Source organism: Leptonotus elevatus, chromosome 8 (assembly GCF_054856555.1).
Source record: "Leptonotus elevatus isolate MCC_2025b chromosome 8, RoL_Lele_1.0, whole genome shotgun sequence".
Lineage (NCBI taxonomy): Eukaryota > Metazoa > Chordata > Actinopteri > Syngnathiformes > Syngnathidae > Leptonotus > Leptonotus elevatus.
The window spans coordinates 5,826,689-5,853,066 of record NC_141246.1 but is presented as its reverse complement, the minus strand read 5'-3'; the positions used below and the strand labels follow the sequence as shown (position 1 = coordinate 5,853,066).

The 26,378-nt window shown below is 38.6% G+C and overlaps 1 protein-coding gene across 3 annotated transcripts in view; it reads left to right on the top strand.

The window, feature by feature from the left end:
- Window positions 1-25,450, top strand: part of sh3gl2a (SH3 domain containing GRB2 like 2a, endophilin A1) — a 34,880-nt gene extending 9,430 nt beyond the window's left edge. The window contains exons 2-10 of one of the 3 annotated variants that reach the window (XM_086082396.1): window positions 11,103-11,171; window positions 11,261-11,333; window positions 11,974-12,117; window positions 15,167-15,300; window positions 15,379-15,537; window positions 16,219-16,322; window positions 16,722-16,840; window positions 19,241-19,252; window positions 21,970-25,450. In XM_086082396.1, the coding sequence (XP_085938522.1) occupies window positions 11,103-11,171; window positions 11,261-11,333; window positions 11,974-12,117; window positions 15,167-15,300; window positions 15,379-15,537; window positions 16,219-16,322; window positions 16,722-16,840; window positions 19,241-19,252; window positions 21,970-22,166 (1,011 nt within the window). In that variant the 3' untranslated portion in view covers window positions 22,167-25,450. Of the gene's footprint in view, window positions 1-11,102; window positions 11,172-11,260; window positions 11,334-11,973; window positions 12,118-15,166; window positions 15,301-15,378; window positions 15,538-16,218; window positions 16,323-16,721; window positions 16,841-18,877; window positions 18,922-19,240; window positions 19,253-21,969 lie in introns of those variants that run through there. The other 2 variants (XM_086082397.1, XM_086082398.1) reach the window with 2 other exon arrangements.
- The last annotated feature ends 928 nt before the right edge of the window (window positions 25,451-26,378 follow it).

The following is a 26,378-nucleotide window of genomic DNA, read 5'->3' as shown; positions in this document are numbered from 1 at the left end:
CCTATTTTTAGCCGGTCGCAACGGGAGAGCCGGTGAGCTCACTTCGTTTATGACGGCAAAAGAAAATGGCGCGTTGTTTGCCGAGTGAAGAGGAAGAAATGAAGATGTGCCGTTCCTCTCGCAGCATCAGTATTCAGGCCATGGCGGATGTTTTATTCAGCGCGTGGAACATTCCGGGGCGTCCGCTTCTGCGGAGGAGAGCGGATTGAAGGCTCTGAAAGGGAAATGATTGGGATGTGTTCTGATCCAATTAGCGGCTTTATAATAGAAATGGAAAGACGGTGAGGATTTCACAAAACAATTGGGGGACGTGGACTCGTCAGACCGCAGCACACTTTTCCACTTTGCGTCAGTCCACCTTAGCAGCTCGGTCCAGAACGACAGAGAATTCTTCATCATCATCATCGTCACTGGATGCATTTGCAAATTGTTCAAAGAAATTAGAAACTGCTTTTTTGATGCGCATAATGATATTTTCACTGAAGCAAGCCCCTTTCCTCCCGGTTGTTTTACTGTATTTTGACTGATTTTTGCAAGGTCCACAGAATATTCTGTTCTATTGCTATAAAAACATGGAACCTACCAAAATAAAAATTAGAGTCTCTTCTTTCATCAGGAGAAAAATATATATTTCTATCCGTTTCCATTTTGCCGCAATTAGCATTAGAATATAGCTAAGTTTCGTCATTATTCACAAACCTGCTGAAAACAATGGCAAAAAGAGCTTGTTGCATATGCCCTGGCTGATCTCTTATACTCTGCTGCCACCTGCTGGCCATTTTTTTGTAATAACTACCATTGCTTTAAGCCACCTCTTCATGTCAGAAGCTGTATCAAAGCCTATTGTATTCTTTAGCATAACAAAGAAAACATAAATTAAAAGTTTTTGGGACTGAAGGACAAAGTATTTTTTAAAAACGTATTTATACGTTTTTGGGTTTGATTGAGTTAAGTGACGTTCGTTACTGCAATCCTCTAACAAAATAAATTTTTGCTGTGTGGCCAGGCACTCTAGAGACCGCCCGCTACACCAATGAATTAAAAAAAACAAGTGTTTTTACATAATGTGCCCTCGTCGCCGGAGGACGTCAGAGGGCATCTGAGGTTTCAGCGTGCTCGTAAGGGCCCGCACAGTCATCATTAATCCCCCCTTAGGTCCCCGGTGTCATCGTTTCCTAATTGAACGGAGGCCGCTTGACACTTTATTCCATCTTCATTCAGTCTTCGTGATTGGCTGAGCGCGTTGCTGAAGGGCACGACCATATATGGCTTTATGTCATTATGCACATGTGGTGTTTACAGCCTGGGAGACCTTGCAGGTGCATATCGGCAGGATGGAAGTTCAACCGGCGGTCAAGCAGAGGTCGGGAACTTAAGGACTCGGTGTGGCTTGGGGTTCGGCCATTTTGGTTAGAATCGGCCACTGGAGGGTCCAATGTCATGCGGTTACGATTAAAAATTTGAATCGCCTCACACCCCTAATATAAATATATAATATTTATTTTTAAAAGATTTACTTGACTATTTTATCATTTACGATAAATGAAGTAAAATATAAAATATATTATTATTTATAATAAAAAAAAAAATCCAAATTGAGTATTGAAAAAAAAAATGCATCAAATATTATTCTATAATCTACCAGATTAAAATAATGGAATGTTCCCAATGTTGCTTGCTTGATGACAGAAAAACAAAACTGTGACCTCACGTTTCTTGCGCTTTTGGATGTTTAAAAGCGACCACAACGAGATGGCATTTGTTCTGCCACGTGCCCAGCGTGACGTCCGCCCTCCCCGGCGGTCCTCAGACGGGATGATTCCGCCGGGATTATTCCCTCATTAATCCCAACGTGGTGGTTTTGCATCCTATTGACTGAGAATGTGCGCGGCCTTAATCTTAGCCAACGTGCACGCGTGACTGCGCCCACCCGCGCTGTCATGTGTTGAGTTTAATGGGCCTCAAACGCATCCCTATTTGAAGGCAGTCATTAATCGTAACTTCGCTGTGATTGCGCTATTTATCAGCCATCATACATACTACATTATATTTGTAGTGAACAAAAGAACGTGAAACAGGAAACGGAAATACGCAGCGGCCTTCCAAATTAAAAGCATGGATTTCAAAACAAGATATAATTAAACATCACACGATAAACAGCTTGAGGGATTCTTAACATGCGCTCTAAAAACAGCTGGGTGAAAAATAACCCAATTTTGGGTCAAAAATGAACCGATCTTCTACTTGGGTCAATTTGACCCAACTTTGAGACAAGAAATTGGTCTTTTAGTGTAAAACAACTCATAAATATTGGTCAGAATCTTTACTTGGGTCAAAAAATGAGGTCAACCCAGAAAGTTGGGTCAAATTGACCCATAAAGTGGATCGGTCCATTTTTGATCCATAATTGGGTTATTTTTGACCCAACAGTTTTTAGAGTGTGGGAGATATTACTAAATGACTTAACTACGGAATTTACTATTGTATTGAATTGAATTATTTGCACTTCATTGTATTCCTTAAAAAGATTTTGAAATTTTCATTGGGACTTTTTTTCTGGCCACTGGATTAATTGTTTAATCTTTTTTATCGATTCATTATAAATTAATTTTATTGTGTGCTCCATGAAAAATGACTTTTATGAGCAAATTGAAAAAAATATCATTGCTATTCATTTAAATACATTTTAAGGAAATTTGCTGTACTTGGTATCGGCGATTACTGAAGATTTGAGTATTGGTATCGGTCTAAAAAAAAAAGTGGTATCGAACATCCCTAGTTTGCAAATATCTTATTTTGATTAAACACAGAAGATAATCGGTCTGCTTTCGTCAAGGACTACAGAAATCAGTGAACAATTACTGTCGATAGGCTGAAATCAGAGGATTTGGACAATTTTAAATTTAAAAAATGGCTCCAAACGATTACTCGATTATTAAAACAGTTGTGGATTCATTTGATCATCGATGATTTGTCGATGAATCGATTCATTTTGACAGCTCTACAAGCCGGCTTGTGGTTGAGCTTTCGCATCTTCCCGACCTCCAAAAACAATTCCAAACAAAGTCCATTTGATCATATCGAGTTACATGAATGGAGAACACGGTTTGTGACGAGCAGACTGCAGATGATACAAAGCCAAGCAGACAAAACTCTTCATATTTCACCTTTTTTATTAGGTCACCAGTCCCTCCTTTATTATTTTGGGCAAAGGATCGTTGCGTTCCGATCGAACGTCCGCAGTGAAGAAGAATCTGTTTTTCTTCCTCTTTATTGATCCGAGTGTGAACGCGCGGCTGCTTCGTGTCCTGCGGGGTTGCATGAGAGCGCGGCTCGCTTGAAGCTCCCGCAAAAGACGATTTGTCTTCATCGGGCCACGCGATAATGAATCTTCTCGCAGGCCGGACGCCATCTTTGCGGCTTCACTCTGCTAAATGTGTGAAGCGCTCGGGGAGTCGCAGCCCGCTGCTTTATTTTGGGCTTCCCCGTTGGCTCGGCCTAAAATTTGGATTGTATTTTATATTTGGAGGATTTGTTGTGTCTATGACAATTTTTTTTTTTTTTTTTTTTTAGTGCGTCATAAGTGTAAAAAAATGGAGGGTGTGAGCGTGTGTTAGTGTTTAGTGCATGTTGAGTCACTCACTAGACGCGAGGGTGATTAAGTGAATCATCGCTTTTATTTATGGTCTTGTCTTCATCTCGCTTGTGGATAAAAAAAAAAGAAGACTTTTTTTTAACGTACCTGACTCAACCTTAAGAAATGTTTTGACAATAATATGTTATATGTGACCTCACGAGTCTAAACATAACATTCGGATTAATTCTAGTTATGCAGCAAAATCCAGCCATTTTTATCCATCTCAGGGGGGGGGGCGGCCATTTTGCCACTGGCTGTCGACTGAAGATGACGTCAATAGTGCTCAGGCAACGACCAATCGCAGCTCACCTGTTTGCTGAAGCTGTGATTGGTTGTTACCCCCGAGCAACTGTGATGTCATCACTGATCCGTATATTAGAGTGGATAGCCGAAAAGGCGGCCATCTTACTCCTCCCATCTCGCGAGCAGACTGTATAGAACTGTCCGTATATGTACAGATTACTATTTTTTAGTGCTGCTTTAAAGAATTACAGGTAAAATTCTTTAATGAAAAAATATATATAGAAGTTTCCTCCTGTAAACATCATTAACTCATTCACTCCCAGCCATTTTCAACGAAGCAAGTAATATATTCAGTGGATGGCATTTTCATGCGACAGCAAGTGACAAAATGGCCGCCTTCTGATATTGTTTAAAGAATGCAGAATTTCTCATTTTCCACTAACGCAATATTAATCAGAATGCCGTATTTAGACTAGCGGGGCTACATAGAACATATTATTGTCAATATTTTTTTTGGGGGGGGGGGTTGACTTCCCTTTCCCCTTCGGCAAAACTCAGGCCGACTATAATCCTTTTCAATATTGTCCGATTTAATCGAGTCAGCCATTTAATGGGTGGGGTCCTTGTATATCCGATACACAGCATGCGGCGGCCATGTTGTCATTTCTACAACTCGAGAGCATCGAGCCCAAATGCGCGCTGCTGCCAAAACCAAAAATAACCTCCTGCACATGCCCACCGTCCTTTTGTAAAAACCTTCTCCTCTTTCATGTGTGAGCTCACGCATCCCCACTCTTCCTCTCACCATCATCATCATCATCATCGTGCATCCCATCCACACACACGCACGCACGCACGCACGCACGCACGCACGTAGGGTGCCAGCTGGCTGCCTCCCCCGCCGACGTATCGCCACAGGGACGGACGGTGCTGCAGTTTGCGCTCGGCTCTCAGGCGACGTTCTCACCGCTATTGTTACATAAGTGAAGGATTTGACATCACGTGACCAACAACGCAGTATAAACACGGAGGACATCTGTGTCGTGATTTGAGGTTATAAAGGTCCATAATCCTTTTTTTTTTTTTTTTTTTTTCAAGCGGACTGACACCTTGATGACGAGCGAATGACATTGGAAAGAGTGCGGCTCACTTGACTTGTTTGAAATTAGCCAGAGTGAGCGTAAGGTTGACCCCCCCCCCCCCCACACACACACACACACACACCACCCCCCACCCCCGCCGGTCCCTGATTGGATGTCGGGATGGATTAACATCATCCTAAAAAGTTGAGTGCCCGCCCGCGTGCTGGCTTCGGGGTTTACAAAGGACAAATGGATCCCCCTTGATTCTGTGAAGTCCTAACCGGAGGACGAATAATGTTTGCTCCCGTCTGGGTCGTCACTGTCTTCATGATGGGCCGGCTCTATTTTCGTGGATGGCGCATGGGTGTTAAAAACGCCGCATTTTGACTTTGACTGAGGGTGTTTTGGTAGCAGAAAGTAAGACTAGACCTTATAACAGCTAGGAGCGGGTCTAAGTTGTGGTGCAGGTGGTGATTTTGGTGATGAGACAAATTCTGTGCTCCACTGATGTGAGGCTGTCATTGTATTTCATTCATGAGTATCACAACATGTATCGAACCCTCTGAATCATTGTAGAAATCAATTCATGAAATTAGGGATCTTGTAAAGTTCTGAGAATCTAAAAGTCCCTCTTTTGTGTCTCCCTGTGGATCCTCAATTTTTTTTTAGAAATCAATATATTTTTTACATATTTATTTTCATTTTTTAGATGAAATATTGTTCTAATGAATTAATGAACAAATAAAAATTAATAATAAAATATTCAATTTATTTTTGGCAGAAAAAGAGAGACGAAGGTAAAGATGATAAAGGGTTTTTTTTTACCTAAAAATGTCCACGTGTCCACAAAAATGTCAGAAATTGGATGGCAAAAAGGCAGATTTTTTTTTTAGATGAAATATTATTATAATGAATTAATGAACGAATACAAATTAAATAAATAAATAATTAATTCATAATAAATATTACATAAATAATAATATAATAATAATTAAATATTCCCCAAAAAAGTTGTCTTTATTTTTGTCCGAAAAAGAGACAAAAGATGATAAAAGTTTTTTTTTAACGTAAAAATGTCCACGTGTCCACAAAATTGCCCAAAAATGTCAGAAATATGATGACAAAAAGGCAACAACAACAAAAAAAGCCATATGTCGGGGCAAAAAGAAAGGACAAAGAGAGGCAGAAAATTACCATAATAAGCCCATCAAATTGTTTAAAAATGTCAGAAATTTGACAAAAAGGCAGAAAAGTAAAAAAATAAAAAGCTGTCCTGCCATTGGTTCAGAGCATTCAAGGACCAATAGGATATCTTCGCTGGACATGCAGTGAACATGTCACACATCAGTGAATGTCGTGCAAGACACAAGATGCCGCATTCAAAGTCCTATATTAGCTTCGGAATTCATGGTATCGGCATGTTACTTGTTAGTACTCACCGATACCGATACCGCTGTTTTAATGCAGTATCGGGGCCTCTGCCGATACCAGTATCGGTATCGGAACGACACTAGTAATTATTGATAATGTTTCTTTGCTGTTTTCCATCTAAGATAGCATTAATGTTCGCTTCTTTAATGAATTCCAAAAAGATTTCTGTTGGAGGGCCTTCTCTCTTGACGGTAGCTCGACTTAACCACTTGGCTCGCACCCGCGTCCTCATGCGGGGTGGCAGTTGGTTGGTTACATTGAAAGGTGTTCTAAGACAGGTCGGAAGGACTCCCTGTTTTCTTCCAGCAGTCACCTGCGCCTCGGAATAGCCTCGCTAATCACTCTTGTCGTTTTTAATCTCCCTCTTCCACAATGCGTGTGTATTTAAAGGCAGGAAGCCTCCGATTAAAGCTCTGAACAGGAGGGGGGGGGGGGGTTGATGGGGTGGAGGAGTTTGAGCGGGAGCCATGTGAGCCGACATAATGCTAAGATGGTTGCAGGTTTTATGGTTAAAAAATGAGGTCAGGGGGGATGCCTTCGGTCCTTGGACAACAACCTGAATCGTGACCTCACTCGAAAACTGGCAGGTTGAGGTTCGGGGTCTTGTTGAGGGGACCGTAACAGTGCTCAGGATTCGGTTAATGAAATAAAATATGAATCACGATTATTTTGGTAATGATTGAAATCACCATTAGAACGATCTTTTTTTTTTTTTTTTGGTACAAAACAAGAAAATGTTTAAACGTCAAAAATCTCATAAAAAATATTAGGACAAATACAATTCTTTGAAACACTATAATTATGCAAGTTTGTTTTGGATGAAACCAAATGTATTAAATTAGTTATTTAAATTTTTTAAAAAGGCAACTCAAAAATTAGTATTAATTTAAAAAATTATTTTGTAATTGTGGAGCGTCACAGTTCAAATTGAATTTCGATCAAATGGTGTAAATATAAATTTCTATTTAAGTTGTACATAATAAAATGAACTTCCGACCATCACATTCTGTAGGCGTAAAAAGCAGGATTTAAAAGGATTTGACATTCAATAATCTTCAGCAAAAACTAGGGTGACCTGGAAATACTCCCTGTTGTCATTCTTCTTCTTTCACATTTGCAGTGTCAAACAGGATAGTTTGCCACCCTCTAGTGTTCAAAAGTAGAATTACACCCAAAAATAAACAGAAGGGATAAGTAAATAGTGTGAAAAACTGTGCTTTTTTTATTATTATCAACAAAATAGCATAACAGGAAGTGGGATACGAAATACAAAAAGCACAGCAAGAAGACACAGGATTATAATCATCAAGTGAAATCATCCAAATATTTCCTTCCCGTTCTTCCCCTCCCATATCAGGCTTCCGTAGATCGCCGGGTCACGTGTCCTCTGGGCACTGCAGGTTGTCTTTTGAGGGAGCACGAGCAGTAAATAGCGTTGGCTGACGATGCGGGTGATTCTGGGTGATGAGAGATAGCGAGGTCGCTTGCTTGCTTGCTTGCGGCTCTTCCTCTCCGCATTTAGCCCATTTAATCCCGTCTGATTGGGCGCGTGTGGGCGCCAGGTGCAGGAAGAGATGCGGCGCCTGGAGCTGTTCCATCGCCTCAACTTAATGCAGCAAAAGTTTCACTAAACTGTTTAGTGGGCAAAAAAAATCGGAATAAATTACATCAATGGCGTGGTGGGGGGGGGGGGTTGTTCATGGTTATATATAAGATCACGATTGCCACTCAGTTAACTCATTGATTGTAACACTATTGCATAATATTATTGCTTGATAAACATGGAAAAATATCTGAATGTATTTTTATTTTCTATTAAGTTTTTTTTTTTATGATTTAAAATGGATTTTTAAAAAATGTTGTGCATTAGACGGGAACGTTTTTTTGTTTGTTTTTTACATTTCAATTATTGTTTGGTTTTAATGTAATGGCTTAACCCTAACCTAGTTCTATTTTTTTTTTAAAGTGCTAAGACCACCGTTGTGAGGACAAGCGGTTAAGAAAATGGATGGATGGAAGTGCTAAGGCATCAAGAGTTGCTATACTTATTAATTACAGATTAATTTTTTTGGGGGGGATACTACTTATCCATTAAAATAAATTATATATATATATATATATAATACATTTTTGTCACTTCTCACTTACTAGTTCATTTTTTATCAAATGTGTATTTTTTTTTTTATGAAAACTGACTTTATAAATCAAATTGAACATCAGTTTGTGTGTGGTTTTTTTTAACTTTGCAATTACTTTTTATATGTAATTTTAACATTAAAATGGATCAAATGTAAATTAACCAACATATTAAGCACATAATATAATGACTTCATTTTACTTTTCAATTTATTGGTTCTTTTTTTTTTTGTTAAATAAAAAATAAATATATAAACAAATAAGAGTATTTTTTTCAAACAAACGTTGGGTTTTTTCGCCAAGATTTCAATTCCAATCACTGGCTGTTTTTTATTAAAAATAAATAAATAAGTAATCTATCATTAATTTAATAGTCACAATGCATATTTGTCTACTTGACGAGTCCTTTCTTGTTTATTTATTTAAATACTACATCATGCTCTAACGCATGTTTAATTGAAAAAAAAAAACAAAAAAAAACTTTCTAATGCTTGTGAGTCTGGATCACAATGGCAGACTGATTACAAACATAACGAGGGGATCATTCGCCTTATCTTTATTTGTCAGTCTTCAGCCGATAGTTACGCTCCACAATTACACTCATTATATGTCTCAATCAAGCTTATTTGCATTTAATCTCATACTACTTTCCTCCTTAAATGTGTACACTATGAATGCAAACGAATCGCTGATTTTCCGCAATGTTGATTTACAAAGCAGGTACGCCCCCTTAAGAATCCGCGTCACAATTATCGTGTGTGTGCCCGACGAGCCCGGCGAGGGGCAGATAACCGTCTCCATGGCAACCGGCGTGGATGGAAGAAGTCGGGAGTGATGTGCGAATGGATGTCGACTCGAGCGCGTGTGTGTGCGCGCGCGTGTGTCTTTTGTAGAAATGACTCACAGAGCGCGCAAATCCTCAGGAAGTCTTACGCGGCGTTAACTGCCGTCACCGGCTTAACAGTAGAAGACCCCCACCGCCCCCGCCCCCCTCCCGAACCCCTCACCGTCCTCCACTGTATAACAAGTATTCCTTGGTTCACTCATGGCAACGAGCCTTTTTGTCACCGTCCGTCTCATTCAGTCCTCTGAAGGCAGTGTGTGCGTGTGCGCGCGCGCGCGTGTGTGTCCTCATTGTGTCAGATCGCTGCCCCCCCCCCCCCCTCCAGGCGACTGTTTAGGAGGAAGGAATATGAATGATTGACAGCCAGACTTGCGTGTGTACGTTCACGTCAGGAGGAAATTCACATTTCATAGCTGCTCATCTCTCTCATAGCCTGAATACATATTTTTAGACAGGCTGGATTTGATGCCTCATCTTTTGGCACCAACTGGAGAAAACTAATAATGCTGATTATTAATAAGACGAGTCGTACTAATATAATCACAGAAAGGGGAATGAACTCATTCACCGCCATTGACGGCTATAAATGTCAAAAAGTTCTTTCAACTATTTCTATTAGTTTAACATTTTTTTCCCCACTTTTGTTAACAAGAATATGAAAACCTAGAATCTTTTTTATTGTACATTTAGAACAGATATAACATATTATTATTATTAACTATTAAAGTCATGCGATTAATTACAATAAAAAATTGTAAACGCCTCTTGCACCAAATTTTTTACCTTTTTTTTTAATGAATTTATGGCAGTGAATGAGTTAATAACACTAGTCGTACTAATATAACCACAGAAAGAGGAATTAACTCATTCACTGCCATTGACGGCTATAGACGTCAAATATTATTTTGAACTATTTCCATTAGTTTAAAATTTGTTTCCACTTTTGTTAACAAGAGTATAAAAACCTAGAAAATATTGCACATTCAGAACAAATATAAAATGTGTTATTAATCGTGAGTTAACTAGTTAAATCATGCAATTAATTACAATTTAAAAATGTAATCACCTGACGCCCCTAATTTGTAATAATATTTCCTTAAAAAAAAAAGATTTAAAAAAGAAAAGATTATTAAAAATCAGGGGCATCAGGCGATTAAAATTTGTTATCGAAATGATATCGAAGGACTTCACCAGTTAACTCACGATTTAAAAAAAAATTCTAGGTTTTCATACTCTTGTTAACAAAAGTGGAATGTTAAACTAATAGAAATAGTTCAAATGAATTTTTGACGTCTATAGCCGTCAATGGCAGTGAATGAGTTAAATAGGCATTAAATACGTGTCCATTAAAGATTTAATTTAATATCACGACATTGGTACCTTAATTGGAATTTTTCAAAATATGAGCCGTCACTTGGCAATTTTTTTTTGCCTGTGTGAACATTTTTTTAAAAGCTTCAAGCTGTTTATTGACATTCCAAGTTGAAGATGAAACATTAAAAAAAAAAGTGACGTAAACATTGTGTTTAACCAAACCGCCTCACTTACCAAGTAGCACTAGCTTAATGCTAACAGACACAGGCTAACGGAAATAGCGTTGATTCTTTATTAAGATGGACAACGTGGTGACAAAAGGGTTACCTTGGGAGAAAATTAGATTAAAAAGAAAATGATAGACAAGCAAACGATTCCTAAACGTAAATGTGTTTGTTGTGCGTTTCTTTTGCAGAAAGTGAGTGAGAAAGTGGGCGGAGCCGAGGGGACCAAACTCGATGAGGACTTCACCGAAATGGAAAAGGCGAGACGCAAACTCATATTAGCACATCAACGTTACGTGTGTGAAGAATTATCGTGTGGAAATGTCATTGTGATTTGTTGCACGCGCAGAAGGTGGACACAACCACCCGGGCGGTCATCGACATCATGACCAAGACCACAGAATACCTGCAGCCCAACCCAGGTGACGTCTCATGCTCTCATTGTTTCTTTCTTCTTCTTTTTTTTTTTTAGCCCTTTTTTTTTCTATTTTCTTGGAGAGCTCAGTATCATTCGTTCGGCGGTGTGTGAGTGAGCTGGTGCTCATTAATTCACCTGAAACCTGTTTTAAAAAATCCCATACCCAATCCCCCAGAGTGGTGAAGGATACCAGAGGAAGGATCAAAGGAAAGATAGATGAAACAAAAGTGAAATCCAGCACCACCTACTACCCCCAGTTACAAAACCAGAATCTTTCACCAACCCCAGAAACATCTCAATTCCAACAAATTAGATGGATCTCGAGGGACCAGAGGAAAGACTAAAGGAAGGAAGGATAATTGAGATCTCGTTGTTTCTTTTATGTTGTTAGAGTTTGGTGTTTTATGGCGCTCCGGTCCAAAAAAATGATGAAAACCTTTTAGAAGGACTCCTGGAAACGGTCAAAACTTCAAACCATAATGGCGGATATCATGTGCCGTTTCTTGCATGGCTTCTTGAGACTTTTTTGTGGGTTTACTTATGATAGACGTGTCTACCAAATTTCATGTTGCTTAGTGAAACTGGCTCAAAGGCCCAATCAGGCCAGAACCAGGTGTTCACTATTCCTTTTTGTTTTTTTGCAGCCACCCGAGCCAAGATGAGCATGATAAACTCCATGTCTCGCATGCGGGGTCAGGAGAAGGGACCCGGGTACACCCAGACAGAGGCCATCTTGGGAGAGTCCATGCAGCGCTTCGGTCGAGAGCTCGGCGAGGAGTCCAATTTTGGTGAGTGCGTGATGACATTTTTCACGATGGTGTTCTCATGGTTTGGATTTCAAATTTATGCAAAATGAGAAGGGGGATAAAAAAGAATGTGAATATTTTATAATAATAGAATGATGCATTGTAATGCAGTGGGACGAAAGAAGTAGATAAAAGTGTGCTTTATCGCCATCTTGTGGTGGCACTATGATAAAGTAAGTTGAGAAGTTACACAAGTGCTTGTAATTACTTGCAGATGCCACAAGATGGTGCCAAAGCACTTTTTAGTCTATTAGACATGGCTATGGCCTGACTAATTGAGGCTCCTACCCCTCACTTCAATATAGACATATAGACACGCAAATGGAACCAAAGGGTTTTCCGTATATTAGAGTCAATTCATGTATATTTAAAAAATAAATAAATACAATATATAAAAATATAATATAATGTAATAATAAAATTATATATATATATATATATATATATATATATATATATATATATAATAAAAAATTGGGCCTTATATTATATTTTTATATATTTTTTTAAATAATCTTTTCTTCTTAAAAAGAGATTTAAAAAAAGAAAAGATGATTAAAAAAAATTGTAATCGTAATTAATTGCATGACTTCAGTAGTTAACTCACGATTAATCACAAATTTTATATCTGTTCTAAATGCACAATAGAATTTTTCATACACTTGTTAACATAAAAATGGGGGGGGGATGTTAAACTAATAGAAATATGGCAAAAAATTGTAGTCATTGATACAGTAATTTAACTCTTTGACTGCCATAAACGTTATAAAACGTTTAGCATAAACCTAGGGAAGGGCGCCGAGGACGTTAAAAGACGTCCCCTATGTTTTTTTTTTTTTTTTTCAAAAACGGGTGCAGGAAAGCCTTGGGCAGCTGTGCTGAAAGTATCAGGCTGATCTGATTAGTCAAAGACTCGTTTTGGCCCCTAGAGGGCAGCGATGACTCTCTTTGCACAAGGTTGGATGGGCCGCCCACCGTGGGCGTCAGTAGAAGACGTGAGGCGGAGCTAGAGTGTTGAGGAGACAATGGCTGATCCAAGCCACAATGGCTTGACCAAGCAACCGGTTACAAGCAGCTCAGCTTGAGCATTTTTTTCAAAGACGGAAAGCATCAATCAATACTAAAAAGCGCATTGATGTCAACGATGATGATGACAACGAGCTCTACGCCAAAGTTGGAAGCTTTGGCGTGACTGTTATGAACACGTAGTAAGCCTCACGGCTAAGCGCGGCTAGCGCTGCTAAGGCCGGAAAACGCGCACAATAGCCGGCCGGGTACTTCTACACAATCGGACATTCGATCGGGCGATGGAGAGTTGGCATCGACCAATGCAGATTGATGATGATGATGAAGATGACTCCGAGCTCTACGCCAACGTGACTGTTATGAACACGTAGTAAGCCCCACCGGCAAAGCGCGGCTAGCGCGGCTAGCGCTGCTAAGGCCGGAAAACGCGGAGCTGCACAAGCGGACATTCGATCGGACAATGAAGAGTACCCCGAGTCCAATGCATATTCATCGGAGGAGCGGGTACAGTCTGATCACGGAGAAGACACTGTTTCTGGACTACGATGCCACCATGAATGGAGTGGATAAAATGGATCAGAACATCTCCTACCAACCCGGTATAGCAACTGAAGGACACGGGGAAGCGAGACGTAACACCACCGTAACGTAACCGTAGCATGATCCTGATATTAGACTTGATGACACACTGCAGTATATACTTGCTATTCCCCGGAAAAAAACGGCCGGCAAGAAAGTGGCGCACGCGAAGAGGCAATCTTGTGCAAATGCTGTTGCGTCTCCTTGCACGCAGGAGAGTGTTACAAAAAGAAAAACTGTCGTTGAAACATCCACATATTTGTAAATAGCACCACAGTTGCACACATTTGTAAATAGTTTGCCAAATTGTTGTCAAATTGTTACACTGTTGAATGTAAATAAACGTATTTTGCTATCAAAAAACACTTTTTCATTCTTGGTGGTAGTGTTTTATAGAAGTAAAGCACTATTTAGGTGTTTGTGGCATCATTCATGGACAAAAAGAAGTGTCAAATTCACTAGAATGCATGAAATAATATCGTTTCACTAAAAGCTTGATTTCTCCGTATTTTGGTCCAACACAGGCGAAATTGGGTCAAACTAACCATTTTCTATTGTTGATTACTAAAGAACGGAATAAGGTAGAAACAAACTCTTTTTTTCTGATGAAAGATGAAAGTCCAATCTTTCATTTGGTAGTACGTGTGTTTCCATAGTCCAAACAGAACATTTTCTGTGGACCTTGAAAATCAGTCAAAATGCTTAAATCGGCTGGCACTGGCGGCATCCCTTTTCTGAAAACGTCTGGCAGTCAAAGAGTTAATAATAATTCAAAAATGTAGTTAGAATGAAAAAGATGTACTGTACTGTAAAAATCGAGTGTGATATTGATTTGTGTTGAGGTCATTTTTCTGCCACGAGATGGCATAATTGCATCTGTAGGACGACGGTGACATTGCATTTTCTTTTCATATTAAAAGCTATCTAATATTTAACATGAAGCAACTTGTGAAATTCTGCACATTTTTTAAATTGTAAAATACAACTTGACCCCAGTGCTGCGTTGCAACTGGAATTATATATATATATATATATATATATATATATATATATATATATATATATATATATATATATATATATATTATTATTTTTTTTTGGTCTTTTCTTAGTCTTCAGGGGAAACGTATAGCATTTTTTGGGAATATTTTTTTGGATTAATTTCAAAATAATAATAATAATTTTCCACTTCGTCTTCTTCCCAAAGCATTTCAATTGCTGTCAATCACACGCTCTCCCAGTTCCATTTTTTTTTAGTTCCTATCCCTTGTAAACATAGCTTTGGCCTTTGCACAGAAACAGCCAATACGCCAATTTGCTTATACCAAAACCGCCAATATGTTCAACTTTTATAGGCAAAATATGACTAAATATGAGAGAACTGTCGTCGGTCCCGTTAAGATTCAGGCGGCTTTGTCCCGTTCAGGCCTGGCTCTGATCGACGCCGGCGAGTGCATGCGTGAGCTGGCAGAGGTCAAAGACGCCCTGGACATTGAAGTCAAGCAGAACTTCATCGACCCGCTGCAGAACCTCCACGAGAAAGACCTCAAGGAGATCCAGGTTGTTCTTCCGAGTAGCCCAAAAAATTGACGTTGACGATCGAGCGTGTGTCTTACGTGCAACTCCGCTGAACGACAGCATCACCTGAAGAAGATGGAGGGCCGGCGTCTGGACTTTGACTACAAGAAGAAGCGCCAGGGCAAAGTGACGGACGACGAGCTCAAGCAAGCGCTGGAGAAGTTCGACGAATCCAAGGACATCGCCGAGGTCAGCATGTTCAACCTGCTGGAGAGCGACGTAAGTGGACAAACATTTTTTTTTTTTCAGCGAATGTTTGTGATTTTGGCATATCGCGCACATTGCTTTGCTAACGACAGTGGATGCGATCAGCGGTTAAATAAGATTGAATCCTAAAACCCACTTTTCAAATAATACAAACATATTTAGAAACATGACAGAGCAAGAGTAAAGGATAAGACAAAAATATTGTACAAACAACATTAGAGTGAGTTTTTCCCAAATTAACATACTTAACATCTCACAATGCACATACAAAAAATCATGCCCAAAAATGATAAAATGAACCTCCAGCCGTCATTTTATGGACGCGCAAAAAAAGCAGGATTTGAAACTGAACTAAACAAAACTAGAATAGGATGCTACTTCCTCTACTTTCACTCTTCTTCTTTGAAACATACACAGTGTAAAACATTAGTGTGCTGCCATCTTGTGGCTGACAGTGGAATTATTCTTATATATACTCCAATTATTATAACCCTAAATCAGTGGTTCCCAGTAGATTTTTTTCTCTCAAATAAAACAAAATGAATGACATTTATTTATTTATTTATTTATTTATTGTAGCCGCACATATATTTCTAGGGAATATACACATCATTAGAAGTGCAAAACAAGTGCATTTGGGTGTCAAAAAATCATTGAATTATTATTATTTATTTATTTTTTTTGCCTCGACAGATCGAGCAGGTGAGCCAGCTGGCGGCGTTGGTCCACGCTCAGGTGGAATATCACAGCCGGGCCGCCGAGATCCTGACGCAGCTGTGCAGCAAGATCGACGAACGGTCAGTGCTTCCTCAATGTCCGCTCGGTGTTCTAAGCTAAAACGCGACCGAGGTTACATTTTACTAGCCTCGTTTTGAACTTACTGTCACAATAGCAACAACGAATTCCAGCGTGCTAGCCAAAAATGTTGATTTTTCTTGGTTGAATCGGAATTTGCTGTGTATTTTCTTGTTTTCCGTAAACGTCCAAATATGACTAAGACAACTGCGCTATTAGGCTAACAAATGATTTTAATTGAAGACAAAACTGTCTCTGCCAAGATATTTTTCTTACCAAGCGGGCAGTTTTGTTATCATAATTTTATTTTTATTTTTTTAAATTTCAGTTAAGATTAAAATAAGCATCACAAATTCTAAAAGGTAGTATGAGCAGCCCTGCTTGTTTTATCGGCTATGCAGGATAAAGGATTGCTCCCACAAGCCCCGGAAAGAGTACGTCCACAAGCCTCGCACCACTCTGGACTTCTCCTCCATCAGCGAGAACCACAACGGAGGCATTCACAGCGCTCGTTCTCCGGGTGAGTGCGGACCCAAAAACCTCACAAGAACGTGACCAGAGACATGTCCAAGGACAGAAATGAATGTCCTGTCTGGAAAAGACATTTTTTTTGTTCAGGGCATCTTTTGGTATGACTTTACAGGTACTTGTGTTTATAAATTGGTTATTGACTAGGTTATTAATGATTAATAAAGCCTTAATAAATGAATGTGAGGCAACTCACCAAACAAATAGTCAGCCCATTAATAATTGAAAGTTGGGATGTACACCATTTATAACAAATGTGTATTGATGCTTTTAGAAAGGGTTAATTGAAGTTCAAAAATAGGGTAATAATAGTGTAATTAAAGCATCCCTTGTTGTAATTATCAGCTGGTTATTAGTATTGCCCATTTGCCAAATAATGAGCTCACATTTGTTATTGTAAACATGGAGTGTATTATTATGTAAATTTGTTGTTTATTAAGGCGTTATTACATGGTTATTAACCTGTTTAAAAACCATTTATAAGGCCTTTCTTTTAAAGTGCTAACTGCATTTCTACATGTGTGAATTTATTTTTGTTTTCCGATTTTGCTGTCAATTGCCAAAAACTTCCAGCCATTTTGATTGAAGCAAAAGAAAAGACTATATACTAGAAAAATTGTATATTTTTATCTGTTTCCGCTTTGCAGCAATTAGCATTAGAATGTAGCTAAGTTTCATCATTATTCACAAATCTATTTAGAATTGTGAGTAAATGAGCTTTTTTTTCAACATGGCTCTGGTTGATCTCTTTTGCTCTGCTGCCACCTGCTGGCCATCGTTGTAATAACTACCATTTCTTCAACCGTTCTCTGCAGTTGAGAGGCTGCATCAAAGCCTTCTGTATGATCTAGCATAATATATATATATATATATATATATATATATATATATATATATATATATATATATATATATATATATATATATATATATATATGTATATGTATATATATATATATATATATTTAAAAAGCGTATAAATACGTCTTTGGGACACTTAAACATTTGATTTTTTTTTGGGGAGCAAATGAGTTACTAAAGCCTTAATAAACTAATGTGAGGCAACTCACTAACCAAATAGTAAGGCCATTTATAATTGAAAGCTGTATTCAACAAATGTGTATTGAGGCGTTTAGAAAGGGTTAATTACACTATTATTACCATATTTACGAACTTCAAATTAAGCATTCCACATCCCCTGCATCCCGAGCTTACACTTGTTATTGTAAACACCCATTATGTATATTATGTACATTAGTTGTTTATTAAGGCGTTATTACATGGTTATTAACCTGTTTAAAATCATTTCTAATGCCTCCTTTATTTTAAAGCACTAATCACATTTCATCATGTGTGAATTTATTTTACTCAGTGTTTTGGGGTTTTGCTGTCAATTGTCAATTTAAAAAAAAAAGTTTGAATATTAGCTTGTAGCTACAATTTGAGAATTCGCAGCAACCCGTTAAGGTAATCTCCACGCAAAAATACAGCAAGGGAAATTTGGGAAAATAATCAATTGCAATTGTGTTCTCTTTATTTGTGTATCCAGATCCATGTGTTGTATTGATACAAATCAACCCAAAGTTGGGTCAAATTGACCCAATTATGACCAAAACAAGTATGGTTGACTAAAATTTCCCATTAAAGTGCTTTTGTGTGGACATCACCTCATTATTGCACTCTAAAAACAGTTGGGTCAAAAGTAACCCAATTATGGATCAAAAATGGCCCGATCTATTTTCTGGGTTGTTTTATACAAAATGACCCAATATTTTGACCCAAGTAAAGATTCTGACCAATATTTATGAGTTGTTTTACACTAAAAGACCCAAAGACTCAAAGTTGGGTCAAATTGACCTAAGTAGAAGATCGGTCCATTTTTGACCCAAAGTCTTTTTAGAGTGTGAGTTTGCAAATTAAAAAAAAAATTCAGCTCTTTTTTTTTTTCAATGCTTGGCCACTAAATAAAAACAACTGTTGCTCTTTTTCTCTTTTTCCCTCCGTTTCTTGGTTGTGTTGACCGGTGCAGGGGTGAGGTCACCAGGTGAGCCTTCATAGGGTCGCGCGCGGTGTCCCCTTCCTGCGTCACTCGAACCTCCGCGTTCATTCAGCCTCCTCTCCAACTGACTTCTTTGTCTTTTCCCTCCCTCTTTTCCTGTTTTTTGCCGCCGCTGCTTTCCCGTTTGCAGCGAGGTCTCCAGGTGAGACAAAGCTGAAGGTCGCGCGCCATCGCCCTCCATCGTTGCTTCACCTTTTGTGTTTCAAGAGCCAGCGCCGAGCGCGTTTGCTCTTGTTCCTCGTTCTTTCGTTCCACCCATCTCTCCATCCGTCGACGATTGCTCGCGATGTTTTAATCAGTGGTCTCACCTGTGCTCTCCTTTCCCCTCCACAGCAAGATCTCCAGGTGAGCACGAGCGACTGGCGCGAGACGACGCATCCCCACGTCGCTCTTTTACTCCTCTGTTAATGTTTTGTTTGAACGCAGTGGACGTTCCTCTTTGTTCCTCAGTGCAGACTCGTCTACACTTGTTTTTCTTTGCTTGTCCGTCTAACCCCTTTCTTTCCCCCTTTTTTTTCTCCTTCTTTTGTTGGTCAAAGTTTGGCATTCAGGGAAATGCACAAGGAGCCCTGAAAGTAAATTTTTTACCATTTTTTATTATTTGTATTTTAATGTTTTTTTTTTAATTCTCGTTTAAAAATAGATATTTTCAATATTTTTGATTTGAAGGTTATTGTTATGAACATAAAAACATGTGTAGTGAATATGTTTAAATATAACAAAATATTTTATGTTAATTTTCAAAAAAATATATATTATCTTAATATTACTTAGTGAGTTAATTTTGAGTTAATTTAAAGATTCTTTAACGCCACAAAATTGTTTTACCGGGCGATTAATGAACCGCCCCTTACATGGAAAGCCTGTACTGTAAAATTTTGCAGTAATAAATTTAATAATAATGCATATATTTGTGGAGACTGGGGTCAAGTGTGCAGAATTTCATGTTATTTCATGTTAAAGATTATATAGCTCTTAATATGAAAAGAAAAATGCACTGCGCTGTCACCGTCTTACAAATGCGATCATGCCATCTAGTGGCAAAAAAATGACCTCAAAGCAAATCAATATCACATGCGTTTTTTACAGTACAGTACTTTCAATTTTATGAATTATGAAATTACTGTAACAATAACTAAAATATGCAGCCATATTTCTTAGTTTAACTTTTTTCCCCATTTTTTAATGTTAACAAGAGTATGAAAAATTAGAAGAAAAAAAATAATTGTACATTTAGAACAGATATAAAATTAGCAATTAATCGTGAGTTAACTATTGAAGTCATGAGATTAATTACGATAAAAATAAATAAATGTTATAGGAAAAAATATATATATATATGTATATATATATATATAAAAGTAGGGCTATTAAATTTTTCTATAAAATTTATTACAATATTTTGTCTCAATTTTGTGTTTTCATTATATTTTGTATAGTACACCATTTCAATTTTCTGTTTTTATTATTTTCTTCTTGTAACTCGAGTTCACTTTTCACTATTTTCCTTTTTCTTCATTTATATGTATGTGTGCTACAGGTTAGCTTAGCATAGTAGGGGCTCCACTTTGCTGACCCAAATGTCAAACTGCACCTTCACTGACCCACCATGTGTCTAATTGGAATCCTAACGATCTTGTTACTAACGTTTTCATTCTTTGTCTTCTTTGTCTTCTGGCTTTGCGTCGCATCCTCTTCTCTCTCTTCTTGCCTTCAGCTCGGTCACCAGGTGAGACCCAATTTTCAACAAATCGTTTTGTACAAATCAACCCAAGAAACTGGATTGTTTTATATGAAACGACACAGAAAGTTGTATTAAATTGACCCAATTAAAGGTTCCGTTTTTGACCCAAATAGTTTTTTTGTAATTTACCCAACTGCTTTTACAGTGTACAAAATACTTAATGTTTTTTCTAAAATTTCTTATTTTCTAACTGTGAATTTTGAGCAGATTGGGTTACTTTTACCGAAGGTTGGGTTAATTATTTAGCAGATTGGGTTGAAGACTGGATTTGGGCAGGCTAAAAATCTGAAGGTGGTCGCCATTTTGAACAGTTTTGACCTGGGAATGCTGCTTCTTCTTAGAAAACATTGGTAACAAAATGTTTGTAAGGTAAAAAAAAAAAAAAAAAGTCTGGGTCATAAAGAGGCTGACCACACATTGGGCAATTAGACCCAACTTTTGGGGCTATTCATTTAACCCCCAAAAGTTTAGCTAAATGATGTTTGACCCAAAACGTTTTGCCAAATGTATAACCCAAAAAAAACCATTCCAATCTAATGGGTTGTTTTGTGGGTTGTTCATATGGCCCAAGTTTTTGGGATATTCATTTAACCCAAAAAGTTGGTGGCTTTTTGACCTATAATTGGGTTGCATTTTTACCCAACTGTTTTTAGAGTGCACATTTATACTTATATCCTTGGTAGCTTGAAATCATCAGTATGGCCCTTGAACACTCTAAAAACAGTTGGGTCAAAAATAACCCAACTATGGGTCAAAAATGGACCAATCCTCTACTTGGGTCAATTTGATCCAACTTTGAGTCAAGAAATTGATCTTTTAGTGTAAAACAACTCATAAATATTGGTCAGATCCTTTACTTGGGTCAAAAAATTGGGTCATTTTGTATAAAACAACCCAGAGAGTTGGGTCAGAGTGACCTATTAAGTGGATCGGTCCATTTTTTATTCATAATTGGGTTACTTGCGCAACATTTTTGGTTACTCATTTAACCCAAAACGTTGGGTCAAATTGACCCGAGAGGTCGCTTTTTGACCTATAATTTTACCCAACTGTTTTTCGAGTGCACAGCTATACTGATATCCTGGTGACTAATTTCTTGGTAGCTTGCAGTACCTCTTGTAGGGTCAAAATATTGACCCAACATGTAAGGAGGTCAAATCCTCAACCCAATGCGCTAGTTGTAAATAACCCAGCATTTGCTCTGCCCCTTTTGGCTTGGTTAGCTATTTCACCCAGTTTGGGTTACTTTTTAGCCCCAGCATTTTTAAGTGCGCAGCCTCTTCGTAGCCCAACAAATTGTTGCTGTTCCCCCCCCCAGCCCCCATGGACCAGCCCTGCTGCCGCGCCCTCTACGACTTTGACCCGGAGAACGAGGGCGAGCTGGGCTTCAAGGAGGGCGACATCATCACCCTGACCAACAAGATCGACGACAACTGGTACGAGGGGATGCTGCACGGCAACTCGGGCTTCTTCCCCATCAACTACGTGGACATCCTGGTGCCCCTGCCGCACTAGAGCGCCACCTGCCGCCCGCCGCTGTAACGCAGTAATGGCCACTTAAGAAATGAAGACGTAAAATATCTCTTTTCCCCGAAATAAGCTCGCATTCCCAACTGAACCCAACTTAAGGAGCCCAAACTGCTGTATGCAACAATAAAGCACCGAGCAGCCATGGCATAGTTTCAATTCTGCATCCGTGTGGTAGTTCCCGCCCCCATCGATATCATCGTTTTCACTCGACTGTCTGTGCTTTGTGAACGTCCGCAGTAGATAGAAATTCTCCTAAAAAAATCATATTCGTTAGCGATCAAAAGGTAGATCAAAGGCAAGTGTTTTTCACATATAACCATGACTTGGACTTCCTTCATCGCTTTTTGGAAATGTTTTCGGCTCGACAATGTTGCGTTTCCAATCCCTTTCTTTGTGTTTTTATGTTTGTTTGTTATTATTTATTTGGGACTGCAGTCGTCTCCGCATGTTGCGTAAAATGGGGTTCACATACCAAAATGAGTGAGCAAAGGGTTCATTTTTCGTTACTTTTATTTTTGCATGTGCAGGGAGGGGACAGTCAGTACCTATGTGTGAAATTCCACGTCCGAGCCGGTGATTATTAAAATGATCACTCGTTTTTTTTTTTCCGAAAGATGCAAGTTGTGACGTATTTACGTCACGTTCGCTCCGTTTCAAATAAAACGTTTCCTTTTGGTCGGTAAGTATACAATTTTACTACGACGGCGTATTAGGGCCACGTACAAATATATAATTTTTTAGAGCGGGGGCAATATTCTGAGAAAAAGACTCACAAATGTGCGACTTTATAAAGTAGCACATTTGCGAGAAAAAAAACTTATACACGTAGCGTAGCTATAGTCTAATGTGAGGATTCGTTGGTGATTAATGTGACCGTGTTTATAAAATGAAAAGGCAAGATGGAGACGGATTTATTCGTCATACACGGCAGCTAGAGCCGCAACACTTCCTGATCAGCTGACTAACACTAACCAATCAGAAGCTAGCATGCTTCAGGTAAATGCACGTGAATGACGGAGAGCAGCAGATTCGACACATCAACTTAGCTACTTAACTACAAAAAAAAAAACATGAATGTGTAAATAAAGTGGCAAATTTGCTTTTTTCTATGAATATTGCCCCAACCCTCTAAAAAATATATATTTATATGTGGCCCTAATACTCCGTCGTAAATTTTAACAAAAAAAATCACATAACGTTTGTTAGTGTTTTTCGCTTTTAACAATACATGCTAGCATTCTGCTTTCCATCGTTTTACAAAATATTTTGAGGGACAATCATCTCGACACGTAAACAAAAAGTCGATTTTGGATTTACAATCTCCAGTTTTTCGTTGTTTTTATTTTTCGCACGTGTGAGTGGGTTTCCAAAATATATCAACAAGATTGCGACATTGATTGAAGACGTGACTTGTCTTGACGTAATCCTAACGTTCTTCTATTTTGAAATCTGTTATGTTACTCCAAAAGACTTTCAAAAAAAATAATTTTTGAAACGTGGACGACACAACCGACATGCTTCGTAAATGATTTGGGCGTGTTGTAAAACGAGTTCGGCTCAACCAACAAAAAGTCGGCACTTTTTGATGATTTTATTTTGCAAGGCAATGATTCCGATGCGTATCCATGAGTGTGACATTCCGCGTCCCAGCCAGTGATTAGCGAAAAAGTCGTGACGTAACGTTAGAAACTCCAAATTGTAACCGCGAGTGATGACATAATTTTACGACAAATATAAACTGTGATGTAATCCAAGAAAACGACGATGTGAAATATGTTTTCAACACAAAAAAAAAAAATCTCTCCCATTCTTGGAAAAAATCACTTTCACAATATTTGTTAGCAACAGAGCAAATGGTTTTTGTTTGGAATGATATATCAAACATTTTTCGTCATGGCATTTTTTTCCCAATATTTTCAATGTAAAAAAACCTGCTTTTTTTTTTTGCTGAATGTTTTTTTTGTTAGTCTCGCTGCATCCTCACTGTAGTCTGCAAAGGATTTTCTCGTATTTTAGCCAGTCGTAGAAATCAGATTGAGACATTTCTTCTTCTTTTTTTTGTCTCGCTGGATTGACGATTGTGAGATATTAATCCATTAATGTCATCTTCGTAGCTCGTGTAATAGATGTAAGGAGTAAGTCAAAATTTGCAATTAAGGATGTATTGCCTTTAAAAGCTTTGCGACTGGAATATTTGTGACGTGGTTGGCATGGCATAACAATATGCACTGGAAGCGAGTAACGGCGCGATAACTTGTTTTAAAAAAAACAAAAGGCAAAAGACTACGTGTCATACTTTTACTTGCGCTGCTGACATTAAAATCCAACGACTATGTTGAACTATTGAGTTTTGGGGGAATGAAATTTTATATGTATACTATGTAAACATGCACCAACTAAATCTCAAAAATTCTCTTCTGGTTGGTCTTATTTGGATTTAATACGCCAACATTTTGGTGATCATCTCGGGACATTTGTGTAATAAATGTGTTATAAATGTGTAATTGCACTTCATGCTTAGTGGATAGCGATTGGACGAAGGCACTCTACCAGGGGCCAATCAGAAAAGTCAAAAAAAGGATGATGTACCTTGATGTCCAGTTAAAACAAAACAAAAAAATGTCGCTAGGGCTTCCGCGAGGGCCAAGTGATAGACGCTCCCTACAACGCCCTCCAGCTGGTCCACTCATTAAATTTTATTTTTGATTATTATTATTTATTTATTTTTATTTGGGGGGAGGGGGGGTGGGTGGGGATTGTGGCGTTCAAGTGTTGTTTTTGCGCCTCCCTTCTTGTTTCTTGTCAAAAGGGAAGCACAACTTTCAACCGTCAGTACACTTTGCTGGCTATAAGTCATGTTATTTATTCATTCAATTATTTTTGGAATAATAAGGGTTATATTCCCTCTTTTTTCTCTTTAACTTAAAACAAATATGTGTATCTTTGCCCTCAATGAGGACTGTACAGCTATTTGTGTGTGTTGTGTGCGTGTATGTGCGTGTAGTTGCTCACCCACAGTAACGTACAGTAATTTTATTTTTGTAACCATGACAAAGTACTGACATGATTATATAGATGTAAATATATATACACAATAATATAAGACGGGAAGGAGGAGAGATCTCTGTGCTGCACATGATTGTTTTTTTTCTTTCTGTTTTTCTTTCATTCTTGCACTTTGGGATTTGACGAGTGTATGCTTGATGTTAAAGACAACAACAATGTGATAAGTCAATGTCCTTTATTCCAATAAACAGACAACTGTGATATTTTGTGGTACTGACCTGGTGGTTGTGGAGGAGTAGTGTCTTCAATTGAGATTTTTTAAAAAAAATTTTTAAGTAAGGTTCTGACAATTTACCGTAATCCTCCTGCTAGTATGCCACACATCCAATGGAACGGGAGTGGGGGTTGGGGATTTGTCTAGTCATCGTCTACCTACACAATATATAGACAGGACTGAGTGTGTGTGCGTGTGTGTGTATGTACGTACACAGACACGCGCGCGCGCGCATTGAGTGAAAGTGTGGACACTTTGGGCGTCTCCTGTTCTGTTCCTGACGTTCTGTTCTTCTCCGAGTCACGACGCAAGAAAAAACAAACAGGAGTGGAGATGGAGCGCCCTCTAGAGACAACATGGTGTACTGCTGGCTCGCTCGCACATACAACCATCGATTTGTTTGTATAAGTACTGTAGACTTATTTAAGCTTGGTTTAATACTACCCCATCCATCCATCCATCCATCCATCCATCCATCCATCCATCCATCCATCCATCTATCCATCACCATCTGTTTCCATATCCATCATCTGTTTATTCACGTATACATTCATATAATTATTCATACATCTACACAAATCTCTCATCGTTCCCCGTATTCATCTTTCCATCCCTCCATCCATTTCTCATGTGTTCATCCATCCCTCATCTACCTGTCCAATCAGCCATCCATCTATCTATGTCGCTATCCACCCATCCGCGTATCGTCCATCTGTCTGTTTGGTGTCAAACGAAATGAACGTGATCAGTTAGCGTGTTGTCGTTCAAGTGAGGCGAGATGTCCCGATTGCAGACACACACACACACACACACGCACGCTCGAAATGTGTGTGTGTTGGGTTGGGGAAGGGAGTAACAATGAGTTACAATGGAGTAAAAAGCATTCCAAGGGATCCTCTCTCCTAGTGGGTGGCCCA